This window comes from Eulemur rufifrons, chromosome 14 (genome assembly GCF_041146395.1).
Source record: "Eulemur rufifrons isolate Redbay chromosome 14, OSU_ERuf_1, whole genome shotgun sequence".
Classification (NCBI taxonomy): domain Eukaryota; kingdom Metazoa; phylum Chordata; class Mammalia; order Primates; family Lemuridae; genus Eulemur; species Eulemur rufifrons.
This window is the reverse complement of record NC_090996.1, coordinates 10,503,228-10,523,974: the sequence shown is the minus strand read 5'-3', so window position 1 is coordinate 10,523,974 and position 20,747 is coordinate 10,503,228. Positions and strand designations below refer to the sequence as shown.

The window sequence follows — 20,747 nt, the reverse complement described above, 5'->3', positions numbered from 1 at the left end:
GGGCTGGCGCCGGGTTTCCCGCGGTCGGAGCTGGCGCGGGCGGAGGAGGATCGCTCTTAAAGGGCCAGTCCACGCACGTCCTTTTGTTCCGGGGCCGCAGGGCGGGGCAGGCCCAACTTTCGCCGCCTTCTTGTTTACTCTCCTGAACAGCCATGATTTCCCAGTTCTTCATTCTGTCCTCCAAGGGAGACCCGCTCATCTACAAAGACTGTATCCTTGACCCGCGGGGCGGGGTGGAGGGGCCGGGCAGGAGTAGTTCCCGGAGCCAGCCCGTGTCGCAGGCTCCTTAACTGTCCTTCTACCCGCCAGTCCGGGGAGACAGTGGCGGCCGGGATGTGGCCGAGCTCTTCTACCGGAAGCTGATGGGACTGCCAGGAGACGAGTCCCCGGTTGTCATGGTAACCACTGGGGGCGGGGGCTGGCGGGCCAGGTGGGCGCCTCCTCCCTCCTGGGGCTGGTTCTTTGAAAGCTTGCGCTTGGGAGGCATCTAGCTCCAAATAAAACTAGCGAAAGTCCATTGAGCGCTAACAGTATACCAAGCACCGCTCCATGCGTGTCTCAACCTTCAGCAACTCTGGGGTGGGTGCTATTATCAACCTATTACACGTTGAGAAGCTGGGCCTTAGGGAGGGTTTAGGTGTCGCCCAAAGTCGCTCCGCAACCACTGCTAGTAGGGGCATCAGGACCTGAGCTCACGACCCTTCTCTTTTTTTAACGCCTTTCTCCCCATCTGTGTCTCAGCATCACGATGACCGTCATTTCATTCATATCAGACACAGCGGTCTCTATTTAGTAGTCACGACTTCAGAAAACATTTCTCCTTTCAGCCTCCTGGAGCTACTCTCCCGGTGAGGAGGGCTGGGCGGGGTGCCTGGGACTGCGGGTCTGAGAGGAGGACGAGGGAAATATGCATGCTTGGCCATGTTTCCTCAGGTTGGCCACTCTCCTGGGCGATTACTGTGGCTCCCTGGGTGAGGGGACCATCTCCCGCAACGTGGCTCTGGTCTACGAACTCCTGGATGAAGTGTTGGTGAGACCCACAGATTCTCTTCTCCTGTTTGCTTTTCCACTGTGGGATCCTGTGGCTGGGAAGCTAAGTCCACTCCTTTTTCACCCCTCCCTCCACTGGCCACCCAAAGACTGTCCTTTCTTCATCACTAGGACTATGGGTATGTACAGACCACATCCACAGAGATGCTGAGGAACTTCATCCAGACGGAACCCGTGGTCAGCAAGCCCTTCAGCCTTTTTGACCTCAGCAGTGTTGGCTTGGTCAGTAGAAGGAAAGAGGAGGACGAGGGGGAAGGAGGGTCAGCTGAGAGTATCAAACCTGAGGATTAATTACTTTGGGTACTTAACAGTTTGGAGCCGAGACACAGCAGAGCAAAGTGGCCCCCAGCAGCGCAGCCAGCCGCCCTGTCCTGTCCAGTCGCACTGACCAGGTGAAGGAGAGATGGATGGAATCAGACCCTCTGGCATTTTTCTGGGACCCCAAAGTCCAAGACCCCGGTGTATTTCTCCACCTCCCTTAGACATGGGTATCCTTTCCCTCACCCCATGCCCCCACCCCAGGGCCCTGGTATGGAATGCCCTGTCCCTTCTGCCTGTCCATCTTGGAACACAAGCCATTCTGCCTCCAGCCACCCAAATCCCCTCTCTCTCTCAGAGCCAGAAGAATGAAGTTTTTTTGGATGTGGTCGAGAGACTGTCTGTACTGATAGCATCTAATGTAAGTTTGTGCTCCCAACTCTGGAGCTGAGGACAAATGGGATTTGGGAAATGTGTTGGGAGGGTCAGGACTTGGGCACTGACCTCCCTCCCTCCTCAGGGCTCACTGTTGAAGGTGGATGTGCAGGGAGAGATCCGGCTCAAGAGCTTCCTTCCCAGTGGCTCTGGTGAGGAGTCTACACGCTGGGTCCAGGGCTGGGCTTGGGACACGCTGCTCGGTGTCGCATATGGTGGTGTTTGCTGACCTTCCCCGATGTTCTTTCCTCTGACAGAGATTCGCATTGGCTTGACAGAAGAATTCTGTGTGGGGAAGTCAGAACTGAGAGGTGAGAAAGTGGGTCTTTAGAGTTCACAGAGAGAAGTTAGAGACAGATCGTCCTCCTTCTCGCTGCTCCTTTCTCCAAATATGGGTCAGGAGAAGAGCCCTTCTCTCTTTCCAGGTTATGGGCCAGGAATTCGGGTTGATGAGGTCTCATTCCACAGCTCCGTGCACCTGGATGAGTTTGAGTCTCATCGAATCCTCCGCTTGCAGCCGGCTCAGGGCGAGGTAAGGCTCAGGGTGGCCTAGCATATTCCATCCACCATGGGGAAGGGAGGCAGTGCAGGTGTGGGGAGACCAAACTGACCTCACTCCTCTCTGGCCTCAGCTGACCGTGATGCGGTACCAACTCTCTGATGACCTCCCCTCGCCGCTCCCCTTCCGGCTCTTTCCCTCTGTGCAGTGGGACCGAGGCTCAGGCCGGTGAGACCATTTCCTGTGTTCCAGAGCTACCTTGAAACCCAAGCCAAGATGTATATATTCCCAAGACTTACTACACAGGGGGGTGCTGGAAATAGGGTACAGACTGGAAAAAGGCTTGCCCACTAGGAGTTGGACTAGATTTCAGCTCTTCTTCTTGGGGTACAACCTACACAGCCCTGCATGGAGGCCCTGGGTGGGGAATGGTGAGATGCCAGTAGGATATGGCCTAAGTAACGGTATTTTACCCTCTCATCCAGGCTCCAGGTTTATCTGAAGTTGCGATGTGACCTGCCCCCAAAGAGGTAAGAGTAGGGACCAGCCAGGCCTAGTTCAGCTGTGTGGGGCAGGAGACAGACCTGTTGCTGCTTCCTTCAGATGCAGCCCTCAGCCTCAGAATCGTTTGGTTAGAGGCTTTAGTATTTAGGAAGCTGTAGTTGTGCTGAGCTCCGGTTGCGACATTTGAGAAGAATGGGGACAAGGGACTGTGCATTTCTGGGGCTGACTTTGCTCCTTTCTTCTCTGCAGCCAAGCTCTCAATGTCAGGCTGCACCTTCCCCTGCCTCGAGGAGTGGTCAGGTTAGTGTGTGTGCTCCAGGAGAGCTTCCTCGGGGAGCACGGCGTGGGGGCAGAGAGGATGAGCTGAGTACACTGGCCTGGCCCAAGGAAGGCATAGCCGAGCCCCAGCACTTTCCTCTCCCAACTCCAGCCTATCCCAGGAGCTGAGCAGCCCAGAGCAGAAGGCAGAGCTGGGAGAGGGAGCCCTTCGCTGGGACCTGCCCCGGGTGCAAGGAGGCTCTCAACTCTCAGGCCTCTTCCAGGTATCAGCTGTCGATCCTCCAGCCCCCTCTCCTCTGACCTGCACTTGCAGCCCCTCGCCCTGCTCTCCCCAAGCAGTTGCTGCCTTGCTCCTCAGTGTGGTCAGCCTCCTGCCTTCTCTCCTCTCCCCTACCTCTGCTCCTCACAGATGGATGTCCCAGGGCCTCCCAGCCATGGGCCCTCCACTTCGGCCCCTCCTCTGGGGCTGGGCCCTGCCAGCCTCTCCTTCGAACTTCCTCGGCACACATGCTCTGGGCTCCAGGTTCGCTTCCTTAGGCTCACCTTCAGACCCTGCGGCAACACCAACCCCCACAAGTGGGTGCGACACCTAAGCCACAGTGATGCCTACGTAATTCGGATCTGAGACTCCCCATATGAGGATGCCAAGGACGCCAAGGCAGCGGTTTGTCAAATGGGAAAATGACAATCCTTTCTGGCCTCCTGGCCTGTGGCACTGGGTCTAGGCAGGAAGAGTCCTGAGTCTGAGTCCTGAGAGAGCAGCGGGGCTCGACAGACCCACCCCTTCGTGGTATCCAATGCAGGAAGGACTGAGGTGGATCAGAACTTACAAACCAAGCTTTTATTCTGAGTAACTGGCTGTACAATATCTAAAAAAGTGATGTGGAGGAAGCAGCCTACTACTTCCGTCCGCCCCGCGTGTGTGCGGCGTGCGTGTGGGGGGAATCTGGGGCCAGAGATGGAGCATCACGGAGCAGGCTGAGGGGAGCCAGAGCTGGGGGGCTGGGAGCCGTTAGCCTTTGGAGTCCCTGGAGCCGGAGGGGGGCTGTCCCCAGCTTCCTGTTTCCCCGCACAGAGGGCATTGCCCCCAAGGGGGGAGGGCGATGACGACGGGGGAGGAGCTGGAGAAGGGTGGGAGGTGGGGCCTCCTTTGCCCTCCCCTGTCGGGGGAAGTGAGACCACAATGTATTTCTGGACGCTGCCCGGACCAGAGGGAGCAGTGCTGGGGGGTGCAGTGGTGGCCGTGGAGACCAGCTTGACGATAGGCTGCACGCTGGGGACTGTGGTGGTGACAGGAGAGGTGGTGGTGGAGCCTGAGCCGGGGGCTGAGGTGCTGAGGGACAGGACCTGGGCAGAAAAGAAAGGCAGTGCCCATCACCTTGTGCCCCCCATGCCCCAGAAACCTGGAGGTAGGGACACTTGCTTCCCCCCAGATAATCTGTTCCTGTCCTTGGGTCAGTAGGCTACTGCAACTCAAGGCCTTGCCCAGGCTGGGCAGCTACAGCCCTGCAGGACCCTGGCACGTGGCTGTCCCATCTCCTGACTTTGGGCCAGAATGGACTAGTGCTCCTCGGGGGCCTCCCCAGGTTGCTCTGAGGTGACCGGGCCCCTCAGGGTGCTCCTCACCATCCCTCACCCACGCACCTGCTGGGTGGATGAGGCGCTGGAGGATGACATTACAATAAACTTGGTCGGAGGAGGGGAGGGCTGAGGTGGAGCAGTAGCTCGCGCAGACACCAGTGTCTGGACGGGCAGTGCGATGGAGCCAGGGACCTTCAGCAAGCCAGGGGTCCGAGGGCCAGGCTGAGGGGCCTGCGAGAGGGTCAGTGTGGGCCGGGGCTGCAGGGAGAAGAGGCAAGAGGAAACGTCAACATCTAAGAAGAAGAAGAACCTGAAGGGAGAGGCCCAGGCTCCCCTTGCTCTTCCTCAGTGCAGCATCATCACTAAGGGACTGAGACACCGAGACCACTGACCCTGGGCCTGCACGTGCCTGTGCCTGTGAGTGCCCATGCCGGTGGGCACCACGGCCGTGTCCCACCCCCAGGTGCTCCTTCCCTTCCTCTTCGCCCTCCGCCCCGCTCGGCCACTGACCTGCGTGATGGTCAGAGTGGTCCTGTTGACCTGCTGAGCCTGCAGAGCGGCCTGGGCCCGGGCCTTGACCACGTGGGAGCAGAGGAGGGGCCCGAGGGACCCAAATTCTGCCCGATAGGCATCCTGATTGTCAGGCGGTGGGCGCAGCTTTGCCAGAACGGGGGCACAGTGCTTCTGCAGAAAGACAACAAAGAAAAGGAGGGCTGGTACTCAGAAGAGCCGTGGGGAAGGGTTGAAAAGGAGATACCCATCGTTGCAGTGTCCCTGATGGAGGTCAGACTACGCCGGGCTATTTGGTGTGTGTAAGAGATACTGTGGTTTTTGTTTTGTTTTTTTTTTTTCATGACAAAACATGGCACCAACTGGTGTGGAGAACTTGCTAAATACACTGGTGATATCTATGGGGTCACTGGTCCACAGGGCGTTTGCCTCTCAAAGTGGGCTATATACTGATGCAGAGGCAGCGGGGCAGTGCAGTCTAGGTAGGAGTCATAACCCCTCATGTCTTAGCCCATTTGGGCCTCAGCCTTTCCATCTGCAAAACAGGCTAGACTCTGAGGTGTGTTCTGAATACAAAAATGGAGTGAATGAGTAAAACAGGCCACATGTTTGCTCAACACCACCTGTGTGTGTAGGGGGAGGGGTCGTTGGGAGGAGGAGGGCAGGGCCGGGGGCTCTGGTCACCAGGAGGAGGCTCTGCACGTGGTCTGCTCCGATCCGGTCGATGTTGCTTAGCACGGGGCCATCCAGGACGCTGCGGATGCGCTCCCCCTCCTGCTGCAGCCGCGGCAGGATCAGAGTCTTAATTACCTGTTGGAAAGGAAGGGAAGAAGCCAGGCCAAGGGCTCACCAGGGGTCTCTCAGTTGGGGAGGTGTCACCCTCTGTAACCTCAGGACCACCTCCCCTCCCGTTTCTTCCCCCTGGGGCCTAACATCATGTCCCAGCTCTGCCAGGCCTGCGATGGAGCCGTAACGAGTCGTCCAGGGAGTCTTCTCATCCACCCAGCTCTGGAAGGGAAAGGAAGATAAACCCAGATGAAAGGATCTGAAAGGCTAATTGTTAAGGAACCAAGTCTTTCATAAAGACACTTTCCTTGTAAATGACAGGACGTTACAGACAAGACTCAAGGCCCTTAGACTCCCCACTCCCAGTCCCCCTTCCCTCTGCCCGCTGTTCCCATATCATCTCCCCCAGCCACAAGTGCCCCACCACTGCTGTAGGTGAAGCTCTGGTCCTGGGGACAATCCTGGGGTGGTGGGGAAATAGACGATACCCATTAGATTCTCCTGGCTCACCTTGGTGAAGGTCTTGGTGATCCGGGACTGGATGTTGTTAGTGGTGGTGCTGAAATGCTTGCAGATCTGGGCCACTAGGCGGGCAGCAAAGTCTCGGAGTGCCCAGTGATTGTCCACATCTGGTCGTAGGCATAGCTGTCTGCTCACAATGCAGGTCATCACAGCTGGAATCAGCTCATGCACCTAAGGGAGAAGTGACAGGTCAGCTGATTCTGACAAACAGCTTCCTGTTGGTGGCAGCCAGGTCCCTGGACCCCAGCAAGAGAGGAAGGTAGGCAGGACCACTCACATATTTTTCTAGATACAATGTAGGGTTGTCCATCAGCGCCTTCACCATGCGCATCAGGTAGATGAGCAGGGCCAGGTTGTTTTGAACCACATTCACACGGACCTAAGGGAAGGAGAAGTGATGGGGTAGACAGATCCCTCGGATGAGCTGTCCCTGCCGCCCCTGCACCCCTGGAACCTCATCCTCTCACCCCCTCTGAGATGAAGGTACTGAATCGTGGCAGCATCTGGTAGAGACCTGGGTCAGTAGCAATGCTCTGCAGAGCTTCCTGTGGGAGGAGGGCAGCCTGTGAGGTGGGGGCAGATATCCTGGGGAGGAATTCGTGGGGCCTCCGAGGCGGGGAGTCTCAGGGTACGGGCAGGCTGGGGGCCCTCACCGCTCTCTTGGCCTCACAGGACCCCACACAGGCCTCAGTGATCTCCTTGTAGTACAGCTGCTGCTCCACAGACAGTTCATGGATGCTTCGGGGCTTCAGTCGCAAAGGGCCCCCCTCCAGCAAGGGTGGCGCCTTCTTCTCTTTCCCTGCATGAATTGGGGAGGTGGGTTTCAAACAGAAAGCTCCAGAAGAAGCCTCAGTACCAGTCAAACCTTAACCTTCCATTCCTTCCCCATCCCCCACCCCCCAGCCAGGACACCTGGCTTCCTCTTAGGCTTCCAGATCCTTTCTGGGACTCTCTGACTCCGATCTCATCTACTTTACCATCTACTTTACCCATGACCATCTGGCTCTGGGGTGAGTCAGGAGAGGCCTGGCCTAGATGTACTGACCTTTGCCATCAGCTGGGGTGGCACCTTGACCTTTGCCTTTCAGAGGTCCGTCTTCCTCCTGGCCTGGCTTGGCTGACTTTAGGGGTTCTGTGGCCTCAGCCTTCTGCTGCTCTTTGGGAGCTGGTGGGAAAGCAGTCACAGTGGGAGCAGTGACAAGAGCGGCAGGAAATGTAAAGGAAGGAGGAGGGAGAGAGAGAGAAGGGGGTAGGCACGGAGAAAGTTACCTGGGGGTGGATTCTCGGGGATAGCTGGCTGGCAGCCTTCAATGCTCAGCCAATGAGCTGTGAGGAAGGAAGATGTCAAGTTAAACTGCTGAACATGGACACCAGGGAGTCGCTCCACACTAAGGAAGGTGTGTTTCCGTTCCTGCGCCCCTTCTTGCGACTCACCAGGGATCTCACACTGAGGCTTTCTTCACTTGTGAGCTTCCTCACACCCACACGCATCACTCCTTTCCCTCCTCCCTGCCACCCTGCTCTCCCCTCCCCCAACCTTTGAGGCAGACGTCCAGGGGCACCCGGGGCAGTGGGGTATTGATGATGTCGCTCAGATCAACCTCCTTCTCTTCGTAGAAGTAAAGCTCCCGTCCCCCACCAGAGGCAAAACGGAAAGGAATGAACTCCTGAGCGTGGAAGCCATAGAGTGGCTGTATCAGGAGAGAGAGACGCTGGAGTGAGAAGGGAGCTGTAGAGGCCTGCTTGGAAGCACGTGCAGTATCTGGGAGGATGGCATCTCACCACCCCGCTTCCAGATCAGTCCTCCAGCCCCTTCCTGTCTCTCCCAGTCACCTCGACATTCTTTAGCTTCAGTGCATAGTCAATGTCACTGGTGGTGAGCTTCTGCCGCTTCCCCATGTGCATGAACTTCAAGGCATCCTGGGGTGGGTGGGAGAACAGACGTCAGCCCAAGACCCTGAGGAAGAAGGGGGCCCAGGCAACATCCTGGACAATGCAGGGCCAGGTCACCTGTGCGATCTCCTTGATGCGGTAGCTGACTTCATCTGTCAGCAGCTGGCAGGTCTCCTCCTGAATCTGGGCGATGCCCATGGACTCAGCCACCACCTTCATCGACTCTGAAGGCAGCACAGTATTGCTGAGCTTCAGCTTCTTCTCCTCAGTCATTCTGGAGTCTCTCTTCTCCTCCCCGGAAGGATGATGCCCCAGGGTGGAGAGACGGAGACCCTGGCAGGAGGATGGGGCAGGCAGAAAAAATAAAAAGAAACATGAGACCCAAACAAGAGAGACTCTCTACTTGAGAGAGACCACAACAGAGGGAAGACAATGGAGACGGAAGGAGGGAAATAACCTGGGGGGCATCTTCTGTCCATCCCCATGGGAGTCAGTCCTGAGTTATAATAGAAAAAGACAGAAATCTGATCCAATTCACTGCAATTTATTGAGCACTTATTCTAGGCCAAGCACTGTACACATGAGGTATATTAGAAGGAACACAGCTCTACAACTACCTACTTGTGTTACTTGGACAAATTACCTGTGGCCTTCTAGGTCCTTAAGTGCAGCTTTGAATCCAAATTTTACAGAACAAATCCTTTTATTAATAGGGCCGCAGCAGAAAAAAAATGAAGCCTTTTTTTGCCTCCTTTGGTGCTTAAAAAAGAACAATCTTGAAATAGAAGGCCATAGGTTCCCCACCCGTTTGGTTTTCTTCTCTGTAAAATGTAGATAATGCTTTTTCCCCTAAAGTTGTTACGCACGTACTTACATCTCTCTTGCCCCTCATCATTATTCATGCTTGTCAAAAATACAACTCTCCCACTCTAAGCCTACAGACCTGTACAACGGAATGTGATGAGAAAAGCATACGGCCAGTTCTCAATTTAAATTCATGGCCATGAACTTCAAAGGGGCCCTTATTGCTGCCAGACAGTCACCCTGTATTTCTCCAGCACAATCCATCTCCCATTGTCCTGTTTGAATTTCCTCCTTCCTCACTCTCAGCGATCAGAAAAGGACCTCCACAGACTCCCACCACCATATACTCTGCCTTCCCACCTGTGACTTTGGAGGAACTGTCCGTGCTCCTCCCAAGTCAAGCTTCACTCCAGCATTTCTCCCATCTCCCTGCATCATCACCAATTTCTTAATCTACAAGATCATTCTCATCAGCCTACAAAATGCAGTTATTTCTCCTATCTTAAAAAAAAAAACGGGACTATATAAATGATAGATTATTCAGCCTTATATAGGGAATTTTGATACATGCTACAGCCTGGATGAATCTTGAAGACATTATTCTAAGGGAAATAAGCCAGTCGCAAAAGGGTAAACACTGTGATTCCACTTACAAGAAGGGCTTAGTCAAAATCATGGACAGAAAGTAGAGTGGTGGCTGCCAGAGGTGAGGGGGAGGTGAGAATGGGAGTTGTTTAATAGATAGATTTTCAGTTTTGCAAGATGAAAAGAGATCTGGAGACAGATGAAATGTGAATGTACTTAACATTACTGTACACTTAAAAATGGTTAGAATAGTAAATTGTATGTTATGTGTATTTCATCACAATTAAAAATTGTTTTGGCCAGGCACAGTGGCTCATGCTTATAATCCTAGCACTCTGGGAGGCCAAGGTGGGTGGATCGTTTGAGCTCAGGAGTTCGAGACCAGACTGAGTAAGAGCGAGACCCTGTCTCTACTAAAAATACAAAGAAATTATCTGGATAACTAAAAATATATAGAAAAAATTAGCCGGGCATGGTGGTGCATGCCTGTAGTCCCAGCTACTCGGGAGGCTGAGGCAGGAGGATCGCTTGAGCCCAGGAGTTTGAGGTTGCTGTGAGCTAGGCTGATGCCACGGCACTCTAGCCTGGGCAACAGAGTGAGACTCTGTCTAAAAAAAAAGAAAACCACACCAAAAAAAATTGTTTTAAAAGACTTTCTTGATTCCAATTTCTCTATGAGATATATCCCATTTGTTTGCTCTTCCCTGCAACAAAACTCCTTGAAGGGTGGTCTTAACTCTGTTTCTAATTCCTCTCCTCTTCTCTCTCAAACCTATTCCAATCAGGTTTTTGTCCCCAGTAGGTCCCTGAAACCACTTGTCAAGATCACCACTGACTCTACATTGCTAAATCCAAGGTCCACTCATCTTACTTGACCTCTCAGCAGTACATAGCAGTTGATCACTTCCTTCTCTGAAAACACCTTCTCTACTCGACTGCCATACTGCCTTCTCTTCGTTTTCCTCCTACCTCACTGGACACTCCCTCAGTTTCCTTAACTGGTTCTTCTTCTCCGCATCTGCTTAACGTTGGAGTGTCTTGGGCTCAGTCCTTGGTTATCTTCTCCAGCTACACTTACTCCCTTGGTGACCTCAACCACTCTCACAGCTTTAAATATCTCTTATAGGCTAATGACAGGTTTATATCTCCAGCCCAGAGCATTCATCCTAACTACACAGATTTGTATATAAAACTACCTCCTCAAAATCCTCACTAAAACTGAACTGATTTCCCCCACCCACCTGCTCCAGCCTCAGCTCTCCTTATCTTCATAGCAATGCCATCCACCCAGACACTCACTCTATCTGAGCCCTCTCATCAAAACCGCCAGGTTAATTGACCCTGACTCTTCCACTCACACTGCTTGGCCCAGATTACCATCATCTATCGCCTGGGTAACTCCAACAGCCTCCTGACGAGGTCTCCCTGCTTCCACCCTTGCCTCTCTACAACTATTCCTAACATAGCAGCCCAAGTGATTCTATCAAAATTGTAAATCAGATTGTCAGTTCTCGGCTCAAAACCCTTTAATGGCTCCCGATTTGCCATAGAGTAAAATCCAAAATCCTTACAATGACCTACAAGGCCCTTCAAAGTTTGCCTTCTCCCCATTACATCTCTGACCTCCTTTCCTTTTTCTACCTTGATCCAGCCACATCATTCTACTGGCTGTTCTTTAAACCTGCTAGGTATGCTCTTGCTTTATAGCCTTTGTTCTGTTCCCTCTGCCTGGAATGCTCTTCCCAGATGTCTGCTTGGCCACCTACCCTGACCACCCTATTTAATTCTACACTCTGCCCTCATTTTGCTCTACTTTTCCTTTTCCATACCATTTAACATTTTCTCATACTTTGTATCATCTCTTATCACCCCCACCACCCACTATCTGGGTAGGAATATTTGTTATGTTCACTGATGTATTCTGGGAGTCCAGATTGGGCCTGGGACACTGTAAATAATAAATATTTGTTGAATAAACGAATGAGTTGTTAAGACTTAGAGATGTAGGTGCTCAATAAATACTTGGTATCACTATTATTAAGATTACTAAGACATAGGCCCAAGCTTGGAGTCTACATTGTGGTCAAATGCAGAGTGGCACGCTTGGAGCTGGGCACTAGGAAGATTAACATTGATAGTGTTCAGGACTGAGTGCAGGGGGCAGAGTAGGGGCGTGCTGGGGGGATGGGAAGATGGAGGCTGAAGGAGAATTTGGTACTTTTCAAACCATCCCAGGTCTCCTCCCCCACTTTTGTAAGTCTTATCTATAGAGGACCCAATTATTCAACACATACTCTGTGCCTGGCGCCGGGCTTACAAGAAGCGGTCGTGTCCCAATTCCCTGTCGAACTCCTACTAATCCTTCAATACCCTGAGGTACCCTCTGCCAGTAAAGTCTCATAAAACACGCTGCAGTCTCAGGAGCTCCTCAGATCAGTGGAGGCGGCAGGGAGGCTTTCCAGAAGAGGGTTAACTTGAGCAAGACCTGTGCAGTAGTTTCCCCAGCAGAGAAGCAGGTGGAAGATCCCCAGGCAGCGCTAAAGGAGGCTCAGAGAGCCCACCCCATTTCCCCGAACATCCCTCCAATGCAAACACACACTGAGTCCCCACGAGCACGGACACACAACCAACCGTCCTCTTTCCAGTCCCCACACGGGCCCTTCAAAGGGTCTCCTCCCGGTACCACTCAGACCCGCCCCCGCCAGCCGACCGCCCGGGGCAGGAAAAGTCTCTCACAGCAGCCAAGACGCCGCTCACCCGGCGCTCGGCGCCATCTTGGCCCCGCCCCCTCCTGGGAGCAGGTCCTGGCAGAGACGAAGAGCCATAGCTGCCCCTTCTCCGTGCCAAAATAAGTTCTATAGTTCACGGCCTAAAATTATATAAAAAATAAACTTTGTTTCTCTATCTTAGTAGGAGGAACATGCCCTTTTGTTCTAATTACTTCAATTTATCCTTCACTATCCTGCGGCCAGGACCTTCAGGAGGCGCCACAAAACACAGGCGTCCCCGCCCAGAGCAATAAGGCCCCACCCACTTTCGAGCTGGCTCTACGCATGTGCCAACCGGACTAGGCTGGATTTTTTTTTTTTTTTAATTTAAGGTTGCCGTCTACCGTCTCTGAATTTAAAGGGCCCACTGCCTTCACGAAGTTCGTTTGAAGGCAAGCGGTGGTTGTTTGTGGACAGCGCTTTGTCATGGGACCTGTGCGGTTGGGACTATTGCTTTTCCTTTTGGCCGTTTACGGTACTTGGGCTGGGACGCCGAAGGACGACGATGACACAGAACGCTTGCCCAGCAAATGCGAAGGTATCTAAAGGGGGTAGCCCCCATTTGCATCGCCCTGCCACACCTTCTTGGTCCAGGCCAGACCTAATGAACTGTGATGGGTGGGTCACTCGACTTCTTGGAAGGCCTGAGGAGGTTCTGCTGGAGCTTGGCGGAATGGGGTCAAGGGAGGGAACGGATAGTGCCACCCCAAAACTACGGCACTACAATTCCCATGACACATCCAGAGGAAGCCCGCTTTTTCTTGCTGGCTTGGGCCCCAGTGGATGGTGGGAACTGTAGTTCAAGGACTGGCTGCCCAAGACCAACTCTACCGAGCATCTTTAGTGTTTCCCCGATGTCACCAGACCTAAATCTGGAGAGCCTGCAGGAGCGAGGTATGAGGCTTATATCTTGTGGACATCCTGTGCCCCACCCTGGCAGAGACGCTCCCAAATTACAGGCCCCACTCCCTGCTGAGGGGGTGTGAGGGTGAGTAACTCAGCCCTTGAAGCTCATAAACAAAAGAGGGGGAGGCCACACAACTAGGAGAGGTGCTCCGTCGGTGCGAGGCTTTGCAGAGAGTGTGTACTGTACGGATTTTACAGCAAGCAGCATCTTCCGTGCCTGCATTAGTGTGGGGCCCAGTGGAGAGGGAGCACTTTAAAGCTGGATTGTTGAGTGCCCTGGTTCCCCAGCTTGTTGCTTGACTTTAAGTTTCTTCCTGAAATTCTTTTTCTCTTTGCCTCACCTTCCACTGCATTTTAGTATTAGTGTTTCTCAGGACTTGCATGTAAGTCTCTTTGTGGTATGGTCCCAAACTTTCTTACATTTCCATACTGCCACCCCCCTATCTCTAAAGTGCCCATGCTTCAGCCACACTGATATTCTCGGTGGTCACTGAGCACGCCTTGTCCTTTTGCACCTCTGTGCCTTTGCTGTTTCTCCCTTCTGTATTTCATAAGCTCCTATCCACTCCAGTTTAAATGTGTCACCTCCTTTGGAAGCGTTCTTCGTTATCTGTCACCTCCCACTATGTTGTAAGACCCTGGAGCAAAGGGGAGTGCTTGTGTATCCCAGGTCTTAGCATAGTGCTGGGCACAGTTTAGGCACTGTTGTTACTTTGCCTGCATTTAGTTTGTCACTTCTGTGTGGGCCATTCTCTTTCTTGGGACTCACCACATGCCAGGTCACGTGCTAGGTGCTGGAAAGACAGTAGTGGAACAGACATGATGCTCACCCTTAAGGAAATTGGAGGCTAGTAGGAAGTCAATAAGTGACCATTGAATGAATTCTGCATTTCTTTCTTTTTTTTTTTTTTTTTTTTGAGACAGAGTCTTGCTTTGTTGCCTGGGCTAGAGTGAGTACCGTGGCATCAGCCTAGCTCACAGCAACCTCAAACTCCTGGGCTTAAGCGATCCTACTGCCTCAGCCTCCCGAGTAGCTGGGACTACAGGCATGTGCCACCATGCCCGGCTAATTTTTTTTATATATATATTTTAGTTGGCCAGATAATTTCTTTCTATTTTTAGTAGAGTCGGGGTCTCGCTCTTGCTCAGGCTGGTCTCGAACTCCTGACCTCGAGCAATCCACCCACCTCGGCCTCCCAGAGTGCTAGGATTACAGGCGTGAGCCACCGCACCCGGCCTTGCATTTCTTAATGAGATTAAATCTCTTGGTCTTAACCCCTGGTATACAGTCTATCACACTATATTGTCATCATTGGTTTATCTGTCCCCAACTATATTGACAGTGTCCCATGGATAGAGATAGTGAGTCTTATTGCCCTCTATATTGTTATTGTGCATAAAGAAGGAGTTTAACAAATAACAGCAAACATTTATTCAGTACCCACTACTTTAAAGGCTTTACATATTTTGATTTATTTAATTCTCACCACAGCCCTTTGAGGGACATACTAGTATCCTATTTTAGAGGTGAAGAAACAGAGGCACAGCAAGATTGTCACACAGTTGCTAAGTGGCTGAGCCAGGATTCCAACCCAGTGGCTCCCTGGCTCCATTCTGCACTTGAATGCTCCGCTGCCTTTCGTCATCTACAGAACGAACTGCTGCTATGTTTGCTTGTTTTTCACTTCCCCTTGGACCTCCCTCCTCCCCACCAGTGTGTAAGCTGCTGAGCACAGAGCTGCAGGAGGAGCTGAGTCGCACTGGCCGATCTCGAGAGGTGCTGGAGCTGGGTCAGGTGCTGGACACAGGCAAGAGGAAGAGACACGTGCCTTACAGTGTTTCGTGAGTCCTTCTTGGTGCTCCTCCACTTTCCAACCCCCCAGAGGAGCCTTGGCAGTTCCTACCACGTCCAGGGAATCTTTGTGTCTCCTCTTCCCACAGAGAGACAAGGCTGGAAGAGGCTTTGGAGAATTTATGTGAGCGGATCCTGGATTACAGTGTTCATGCCGAGCGTAAGGGCTCATTGAGATATGCCAAGGTCAGACCCTTCCCCAGGGCAGGACCCCACTTCTCAGAAACAAAGACCTACATCCCCTGAGGTCGTCAAGAGATATCTGCCCATTTCCCTCCAGCTCTGGAGTGTCCCCTTCTCATTGTCAGGTTCCCTCATCTTACCCTTGTGGAACTCACTCCTGAGTTTCTAGTACTTGACAAAGCTTATATGGCAGAAAGGAGAAGGAAGAGGTGGGGGTGGAGGGCTGGACTGATTCCAAATTCTTCATCTCTTAGGGTCAGAGTCAGACCATGGCAACGCTGAAAGGCCTAGTGCAGAAGGGGGTGAAGGTGGATCTGGGGATCCCTTTGGAGCTATGGGACGAGCCCAGTGTGGAGGTCACATTCCTCAAGAAGCAGGTAGGAGTCCCAGTTACTTGGGAGGCTGAGGGAGAAGGATTGCTTGAGCCCGGGAGTTTGAGGTTGCTGTGAGCTAGGCTGATGCCATGGCACTCTAGCCCAGGCAACAGAGTGAGACTCTGTCTCAAAAAAAAAAAAAAAAAAAGGAGCAGGTAGAATAAGATACTGTGCTGTTTAGGGAGGAGACAAGGGAACCTGAGAGGGGAGTTAGGTCCTAGGATTTGACTGAGGGGACATCCACCTCTGAGCAGGGAGAAGGGGGCAGAGTGAGGATTGTGCCATTGATTAAAGTGGCACATCAAGAAGTAACAACAGAGGCTAATAAATCTACCACCACCTATTGAGCACCTACTATGTGCCAAATTCTTGGCCACATACCTTCTAGCTGCTGCCTCATTTCCCCTCACAACATCATGATGTGGTAGGTCCTGTTAACATTTCCCACTTTACAGGTGAGAAGCTGAGACTCATAATTTAATAACCTCCTTGGCAGAGTAGGTGCTAGTGTTTGTTGAATGAATGAGGATCACACATCTAGTAAGCCAAGCCTAACCTCCTGGCTACCTGCCTCTCCAAAGCTAGTCAAGTGGAGTCAGGGAGACAGGCAGGGAGTGGAGAGCAGAGAGGAGGGCTTCCAAAGCCCAGCAGAGCAGATACTCTTCTAGTCCTTCCATTTGACCAGTGTGAGACGATGCTGGAGGAGTTTGAAGATGTTGTTGGAGACTGGTACTTCCACCATCAGGAGCAGCCCCTACAGCATTTTCTCTGTGAAGGTCATGTGCTCCCAGCTGCTGAAACTGGTAAGTGTGGGGGTTAGGCTCCTCTCCTGCCAGGCCACAGCCTCCCCTACCTCCAGGACCAATATCTAAATTGTGTTCTCTCACCCAACCTAGCATGTCTACAGGAAACTTGGACTGGAAAGGAGAAGATTACAGATGGGCAAGAGAAGACCAAAGAGGAGGAGGAAGGAGAGGAGGAGGAGGAAGAGGAGGAGAGAGAAAAGTTGACCAAGACACCAGGCCACCCCAAGCATGACCCAGAGGATCTTTGACCCCTGCCTTTGAGCCCCCAGGAGGGGCAGGGATCATGGAGAAGAACCCTCTGAAGTCTGAGCTCTCCCTGCCCCACAGCTTTCAGGGTGTGTGTTTGTGTGTGTGACCCCACCCCAAAGCTTATAGCTGTTCTCTCCCATCTGATGTCAGGCAGGATCCTGGTGATGCAGCATCTATGGGTAGAAAGGTGAGAGCTGCAGGTAGAAGTCCTGCCCCTACAGGTGGACCCTCTGCCTGCTATCCAGCCCCTTAACTGGCAAGTGTGTGTGGTGACATTACTTAAGTCTTTCCTCTTTTAATGTCCCTACTGCTCCCCACCCCCACCCAGCAGTCAGCGGTGGCTGTGGCGTTGGAGCTGTGTATTTTCTTGGGAAAGTCACTTTGCCCCTCAGGGTCTGTTTTTAGGCCCTTAAAAGGAAGAGGCCAGAACAGACATCCTCTAGGACCTATATCCACTGTCGGCGTTGGGGGGCTACATGCCAGCAAACCGTGAACGAGAATAGGACACTGGGTGGGGGCAAGGTGATGCTGGTAAGTTAGGTGGGGTAGACACTTGGGCTACTTCAAATTAACAGAGGGCCCACCAGATAATTTCACAGGTGCTAAATTTTCTATATCGCTATTAAACTTTTTTTTTTTCTTTAAATACCAGCTGGGCCCAAAGTTTCAAACACCAGCCGTGTACACATTGTAGCTGATCAATGAAGCAGCGCCCAAAGAATAGAGAGGGCCATTGGCCGCCGTCCTGTTAGAAAATAAACGGTGCTTGATAATTTTGCGGCTCAAGGGGGCAGGGGTCGCGGGACCGAGAACCGTGTTGAAGCTGGACTCTGAGCAGCCTCCCTTGGGACAGTTTGAGGAAAGCGCCGGAATTAAAGTTATATGCGTGGCGCAGCTTCGGCCACCATAGCACGGTATACGGAAGCTCACAGAGGACAAAATTCCTTGCGCTTTTACGACTTCTACGCTTTCTTCGAGTGACGTAAAACTTGAGAGAGGCGATACAGCTAGGTCCAGGGGAGAGCGCGTCTAGGGTGAGAGAGGGAAGTAAGGCTGTCATTTGGAGGATGACAAAGGAGGACCTGCCCGAGACTAGCGGGGCGGGGCGGACTCACGTGGGAAAGCAAGCTGGGCCATACCATCTTCGGCAGGGGGTTGAGGGTGCCAAAGAACTGAGACTTGGAAGGTGCCACTTCAGTAGTAGCGGGCGGGGCGTGTGCTGGGACGCGGATCTCCTGGACGGTCACCTACAGCCCCACTTCCTTTTTCCCCAGCCCGTCCCTCCCTGCCATGAGCAGCCTAGTGCGGACGGAGCCGCTGCGCGGCGGGGCACCTCTGCTGGTGCCCGGTGCCTCCTACTCGGTCGTGGTTTTGCTGCAGGGCTACGCGGAGCCCGAGGGCGTGGATGACGCCGTGCGCGCCGACGGCTCTGTGACCCTTGTCCTGCCCCGGGCCTGGGGCCCGGCATCTGGCCAGCAAGAGTCCCCACGCGGAGGCGGCGGCGCGAAGACGGCCCTGGAGGAGGCGGCCCGTGGCCCCATCCTCGTGGACACCGGGGGCCCCTGGTCTCGGGAGGCGCTACTGGGGGCCCTGGCGGGACAGGGCGTGTCCCCGGGAGATGTGACTCTTGTGGTGGGGACCCACGGACACTCAGACCATATCGGGAACCTGGGGCTGTTTCCGGGCGCGGCTCTGCTGGTCTCGCACGACTTCTGCCTCCCCGGGGGCCGCTACCTGCCCCATGGGCTGGGTGAGGAGCGGCCCCTGCAGCTGGGGCCCGGGCTCGAGGTGTGGGCCACGCCGGGCCACGGGGGCCAGCGGGACGTGAGCGTGGTGGTGGCGGGCACGGCCCTGGGCACCGTGGTGGTGGCGGGCGATGTGTTTGAGCGCGATGGGGACGAGGATTCGTGGCAGGCGCTGAGCGAAGACCCGGTGGCCCAGGAGCGGAGCCGGAAGAGGGTCCTAGACGCTGCCGACGTAGTTGTGCCTGGTCACGGAGCCCCTTTTCTGGTGTTCAGGGAAGCCTCCCAACCAGAGAAAAAGAGTTGACGGAACAGCCGGCAGCAGACCCCCCCGGACTGATAAGCCCGGAGAGAGACTGGACTCTGTGAAGGAAGCCCTTACAGCTAGGAGCGAGACGGAGAGGACCCGGCCCACCACAGTCAGAGCAGTGAAGGGTGGTCGCTTCCAGCCCTTCCAGGAAGCCAGTTTTCCAGTGAGGACACAGTGTTCTACCACTGTGGTTGCCAGTATCACTCTCTGTCCGTATCTGCAAGCAAACTAGGACCAAGGACTGGCTCAGCTCCCCAGGCCTCAGCAAAGTGGGAGAATGTTCTTGTGAGGGTTCTCCGAAATAAAAAAAAAGAAACTGCATTGAAAATAATACTGCCCTAATGTAAATGCGAAGCACTGACAGTAACAATTGTGCAAATATGGTAATCAGCAATTGCGTTGGGGGACACTTTGGCCAATTGCATATTTCTCATAGGGTGCAGATTGCTGAGAGAAGGTGCAGGGCATAGAGGTGACCCCTTAGTCATCTGATTTTAATTCATTCACTCATTCGTTCATTCCGTGGATATTTAACACCTGCAATGTCTCAGGCACTGCCCTAGGTTATGGGATTCAACAGTGTGCAAAGTTGACAAACTCCCTACCTCTCCTAGAAATCACATTCTTTTGAGGAGACAGACAAGTAAACAACAGCAACAATAGTGACAAAGCAAATAATTACAGGTTGTGGTTAATGATAAGAAAAAAAAGCAGAGTAAGGAGGGAATAGAATGCTGGGATGGGAGAGTGGGCTCTTTTATTTAGGGTAGTTGGGAAAAGCCTCTGTGAGGAGACTGTTTGATCAGAGAATTGAGAAGAACGAGGATCTGGGAAAAGGGTAGAACGGGTGGGTGTAAAGGCCCTGGAGCAGGACAGCTTAACCTACTTCAGCAGCAAGAAAATCCATGGGGTTGGACTGCAACGGGCCAGGGAAGAGTAGGAGGGAATAAATGAGGCTGCAGACTTAGGCAAGGCCACCATGCAGAGTGTCAGGGACCATGGCAAGGGGTATGGATGTATACAAAGTGAGGTGGAAGCAGCTGCTGGCTTTTGAGCAGGCTAAAATGGTAGCGCAGAGAAGCTGGTTCACCCTGTAGGTGTACCAGTCCCTGCTATACATGGACTTGTAGCCGATGTTGGCCAGTTTGATGACCACAAGAGTGCCAGGTTCCCAGGCCAGCAGAGCAGCCACGGCTGCCCAGATCCCTGACAGTCATTGCACAAAGGTGGACGGAAAGAAGGTGGTGAAGTGGCCTCCCAGGCCCAGGGGTTTGGATTATAATAATCTGGACAGACACTATCCTGAATGCTATAATCCCAAATATTGAAATCCTGAAAGATCAAAATCTCTAACATCTAAAAGTCTCTAACTTCTAAAACCCAGGAAAATCACAATCACAGGATAGTTGCATCATCTTAGGCCAGCTTTTATGGACTATCTCCATGCAATCACCCACAATCTATCCCTGTAATACACCTTTATGTCATTATGTTAACTTTTCCTTTTTTTTCTTTCTAAGGTTTTTTCCCACTATTTTAAATTGTCAGCATTATTTTTTATAACTTGCTATGCTATGATTTCATTTACCCTCCCAATTTTTGATAGTTATTTTCTTCCTACTTTTTTGGGATTTATAATATATATACATTATCATCTGTAATCATAATTCTCACATTTATTTTAGCTTTAGTTCTACAGTTAGATGAGTTCATTTTCATTGCCAGATTTTACTGTAGATTTTCCAATAAACTCTTGGCTGATTGAAATTTTACTCATCATTCTTAAAGCCAACTATATTTCCTGAGTTATTGCATATTTGAATTATTGGTCTGTTACACTCTGAGGCCACT

At 52.6% G+C, this 20,747-nt stretch overlaps 4 protein-coding genes across 15 annotated transcripts; 3 read left to right on the top strand and 1 right to left on the bottom strand.

Moving 5' to 3' along the window:
* The first annotated feature begins 54 nt into the window (after positions 1-54).
* Positions 55-3,650, top strand: AP4M1 (adaptor related protein complex 4 subunit mu 1). Of its 2 annotated transcripts, none has more exons than XM_069486471.1 (15): positions 55-210; positions 310-398; positions 742-848; positions 934-1,030; positions 1,162-1,272; positions 1,362-1,442; positions 1,667-1,729; positions 1,829-1,895; positions 2,001-2,054; positions 2,169-2,275; positions 2,376-2,470; positions 2,728-2,772; positions 2,996-3,046; positions 3,177-3,288; positions 3,435-3,650. In XM_069486471.1, the coding sequence occupies exons 1-15, from the start codon at positions 153-155 to the stop codon at positions 3,648-3,650; spliced, it is 1,353 nt and encodes a 450-aa protein (XP_069342572.1). In that variant the 5' UTR covers positions 55-152. The 2 variants fall into 2 exon arrangements, with proteins under 2 accessions (XP_069342572.1, XP_069342571.1); XM_069486470.1 differs by having other exon boundaries at positions 310-425.
* A 53-nt stretch (positions 3,651-3,703) lies between these two features.
* Positions 3,704-13,008, bottom strand: TAF6 (TATA-box binding protein associated factor 6). 11 transcript variants are annotated; one of them, XM_069486464.1, is made up of 16 exons: positions 12,338-12,493; positions 10,179-10,310; positions 8,465-8,650; positions 8,258-8,344; positions 7,962-8,115; positions 7,694-7,750; positions 7,470-7,589; positions 7,078-7,223; positions 6,892-6,969; positions 6,702-6,803; positions 6,413-6,595; positions 6,050-6,124; positions 5,801-5,926; positions 5,117-5,290; positions 4,670-4,864; positions 3,705-4,372 (listed from the first exon to the last, which is right to left on the bottom strand). In XM_069486464.1, the coding sequence occupies exons 2-16, from the start codon at positions 10,188-10,190 to the stop codon at positions 3,992-3,994; spliced, it is 2,076 nt and encodes a 691-aa protein (XP_069342565.1). In that variant the 5' UTR covers positions 10,191-10,310; positions 12,338-12,493; the 3' UTR covers positions 3,705-3,991. The 11 variants fall into 11 exon arrangements, with proteins under 11 accessions (XP_069342558.1, XP_069342565.1, XP_069342564.1 ...); XM_069486459.1 differs by having other exon boundaries at positions 3,706-4,372; positions 8,435-8,650; positions 12,001-12,493; XM_069486460.1 differs by having other exon boundaries at positions 3,706-4,372; positions 8,435-8,650; positions 12,338-12,492.
* CNPY4 (canopy FGF signaling regulator 4) lies at positions 12,901-17,549 on the top strand. The gene is made up of 6 exons (XM_069486472.1): positions 12,901-13,012; positions 15,096-15,222; positions 15,322-15,418; positions 15,670-15,792; positions 16,475-16,592; positions 16,686-17,549. The coding sequence occupies exons 1-6, from the start codon at positions 12,901-12,903 to the stop codon at positions 16,841-16,843; spliced, it is 735 nt and encodes a 244-aa protein (XP_069342573.1). The 3' UTR covers positions 16,844-17,549.
* A 54-nt stretch (positions 17,550-17,603) lies between these two features.
* Positions 17,604-19,187, top strand: MBLAC1 (metallo-beta-lactamase domain containing 1). Its single transcript, XM_069486128.1, has one exon. The coding sequence runs from the start codon at positions 18,135-18,137 to the stop codon at positions 18,891-18,893; it is 759 nt and encodes a 252-aa protein (XP_069342229.1). The 5' UTR covers positions 17,604-18,134; the 3' UTR covers positions 18,894-19,187.
* Positions 19,188-20,747: the final 1,560 nt, after the last annotated feature.

What these genes read in the sequence shown, in the direction of transcription:
- AP4M1 (XM_069486470.1), top strand. Translation starts at nt 153, where the DNA reads ATGATTTCCCAGTTCTTCATTCTGTCCTCCAAGGGAGACCCGCTCATC. An exon ending in CCCGCTCATCTACAAAGACT is followed by an intron (nt 211 to 309) that starts GTATCCTTGACC and finishes TCTACCCGCCAG; the next exon opens with TCCGGGGAGACAGTGGCGGC. An exon ending in TGTCCAGTCGCACTGACCAG is followed by an intron (nt 1,443 to 1,666) that starts GTGAAGGAGAGA and finishes TCTCTCTCTCAG; the next exon opens with AGCCAGAAGAATGAAGTTTT.
- TAF6 (XM_069486457.1), bottom strand. Translation starts at nt 12,902, where the DNA reads ATGACAAAGCGCTGTCCACAAACAACCACCGCTTGCCTTCAAACGAAC. An exon ending in CCCCGAGAATCCACCCCCAG is followed by an intron (nt 7,590 to 7,693) that starts GTAACTTTCTCC and finishes CTTTCCCACCAG; the next exon opens with CTCCCAAAGAGCAGCAGAAG. An exon ending in CACCCCAGCTGATGGCAAAG is followed by an intron (nt 7,224 to 7,469) that starts GTCAGTACATCT and finishes CAATTCATGCAG; the next exon opens with GGAAAGAGAAGAAGGCGCCA.
- CNPY4 (XM_069486472.1), top strand. Translation starts at nt 12,901, where the DNA reads ATGGGACCTGTGCGGTTGGGACTATTGCTTTTCCTTTTGGCCGTTTAC. An exon ending in CTTGCCCAGCAAATGCGAAG is followed by an intron (nt 13,013 to 15,095) that starts GTATCTAAAGGG and finishes CCTCCCCACCAG; the next exon opens with TGTGTAAGCTGCTGAGCACA. An exon ending in TCACATTCCTCAAGAAGCAG is followed by an intron (nt 15,793 to 16,474) that starts GTAGGAGTCCCA and finishes CCATTTGACCAG; the next exon opens with TGTGAGACGATGCTGGAGGA.
- MBLAC1 (XM_069486128.1), top strand. Translation starts at nt 18,135, where the DNA reads ATGAGCAGCCTAGTGCGGACGGAGCCGCTGCGCGGCGGGGCACCTCTG.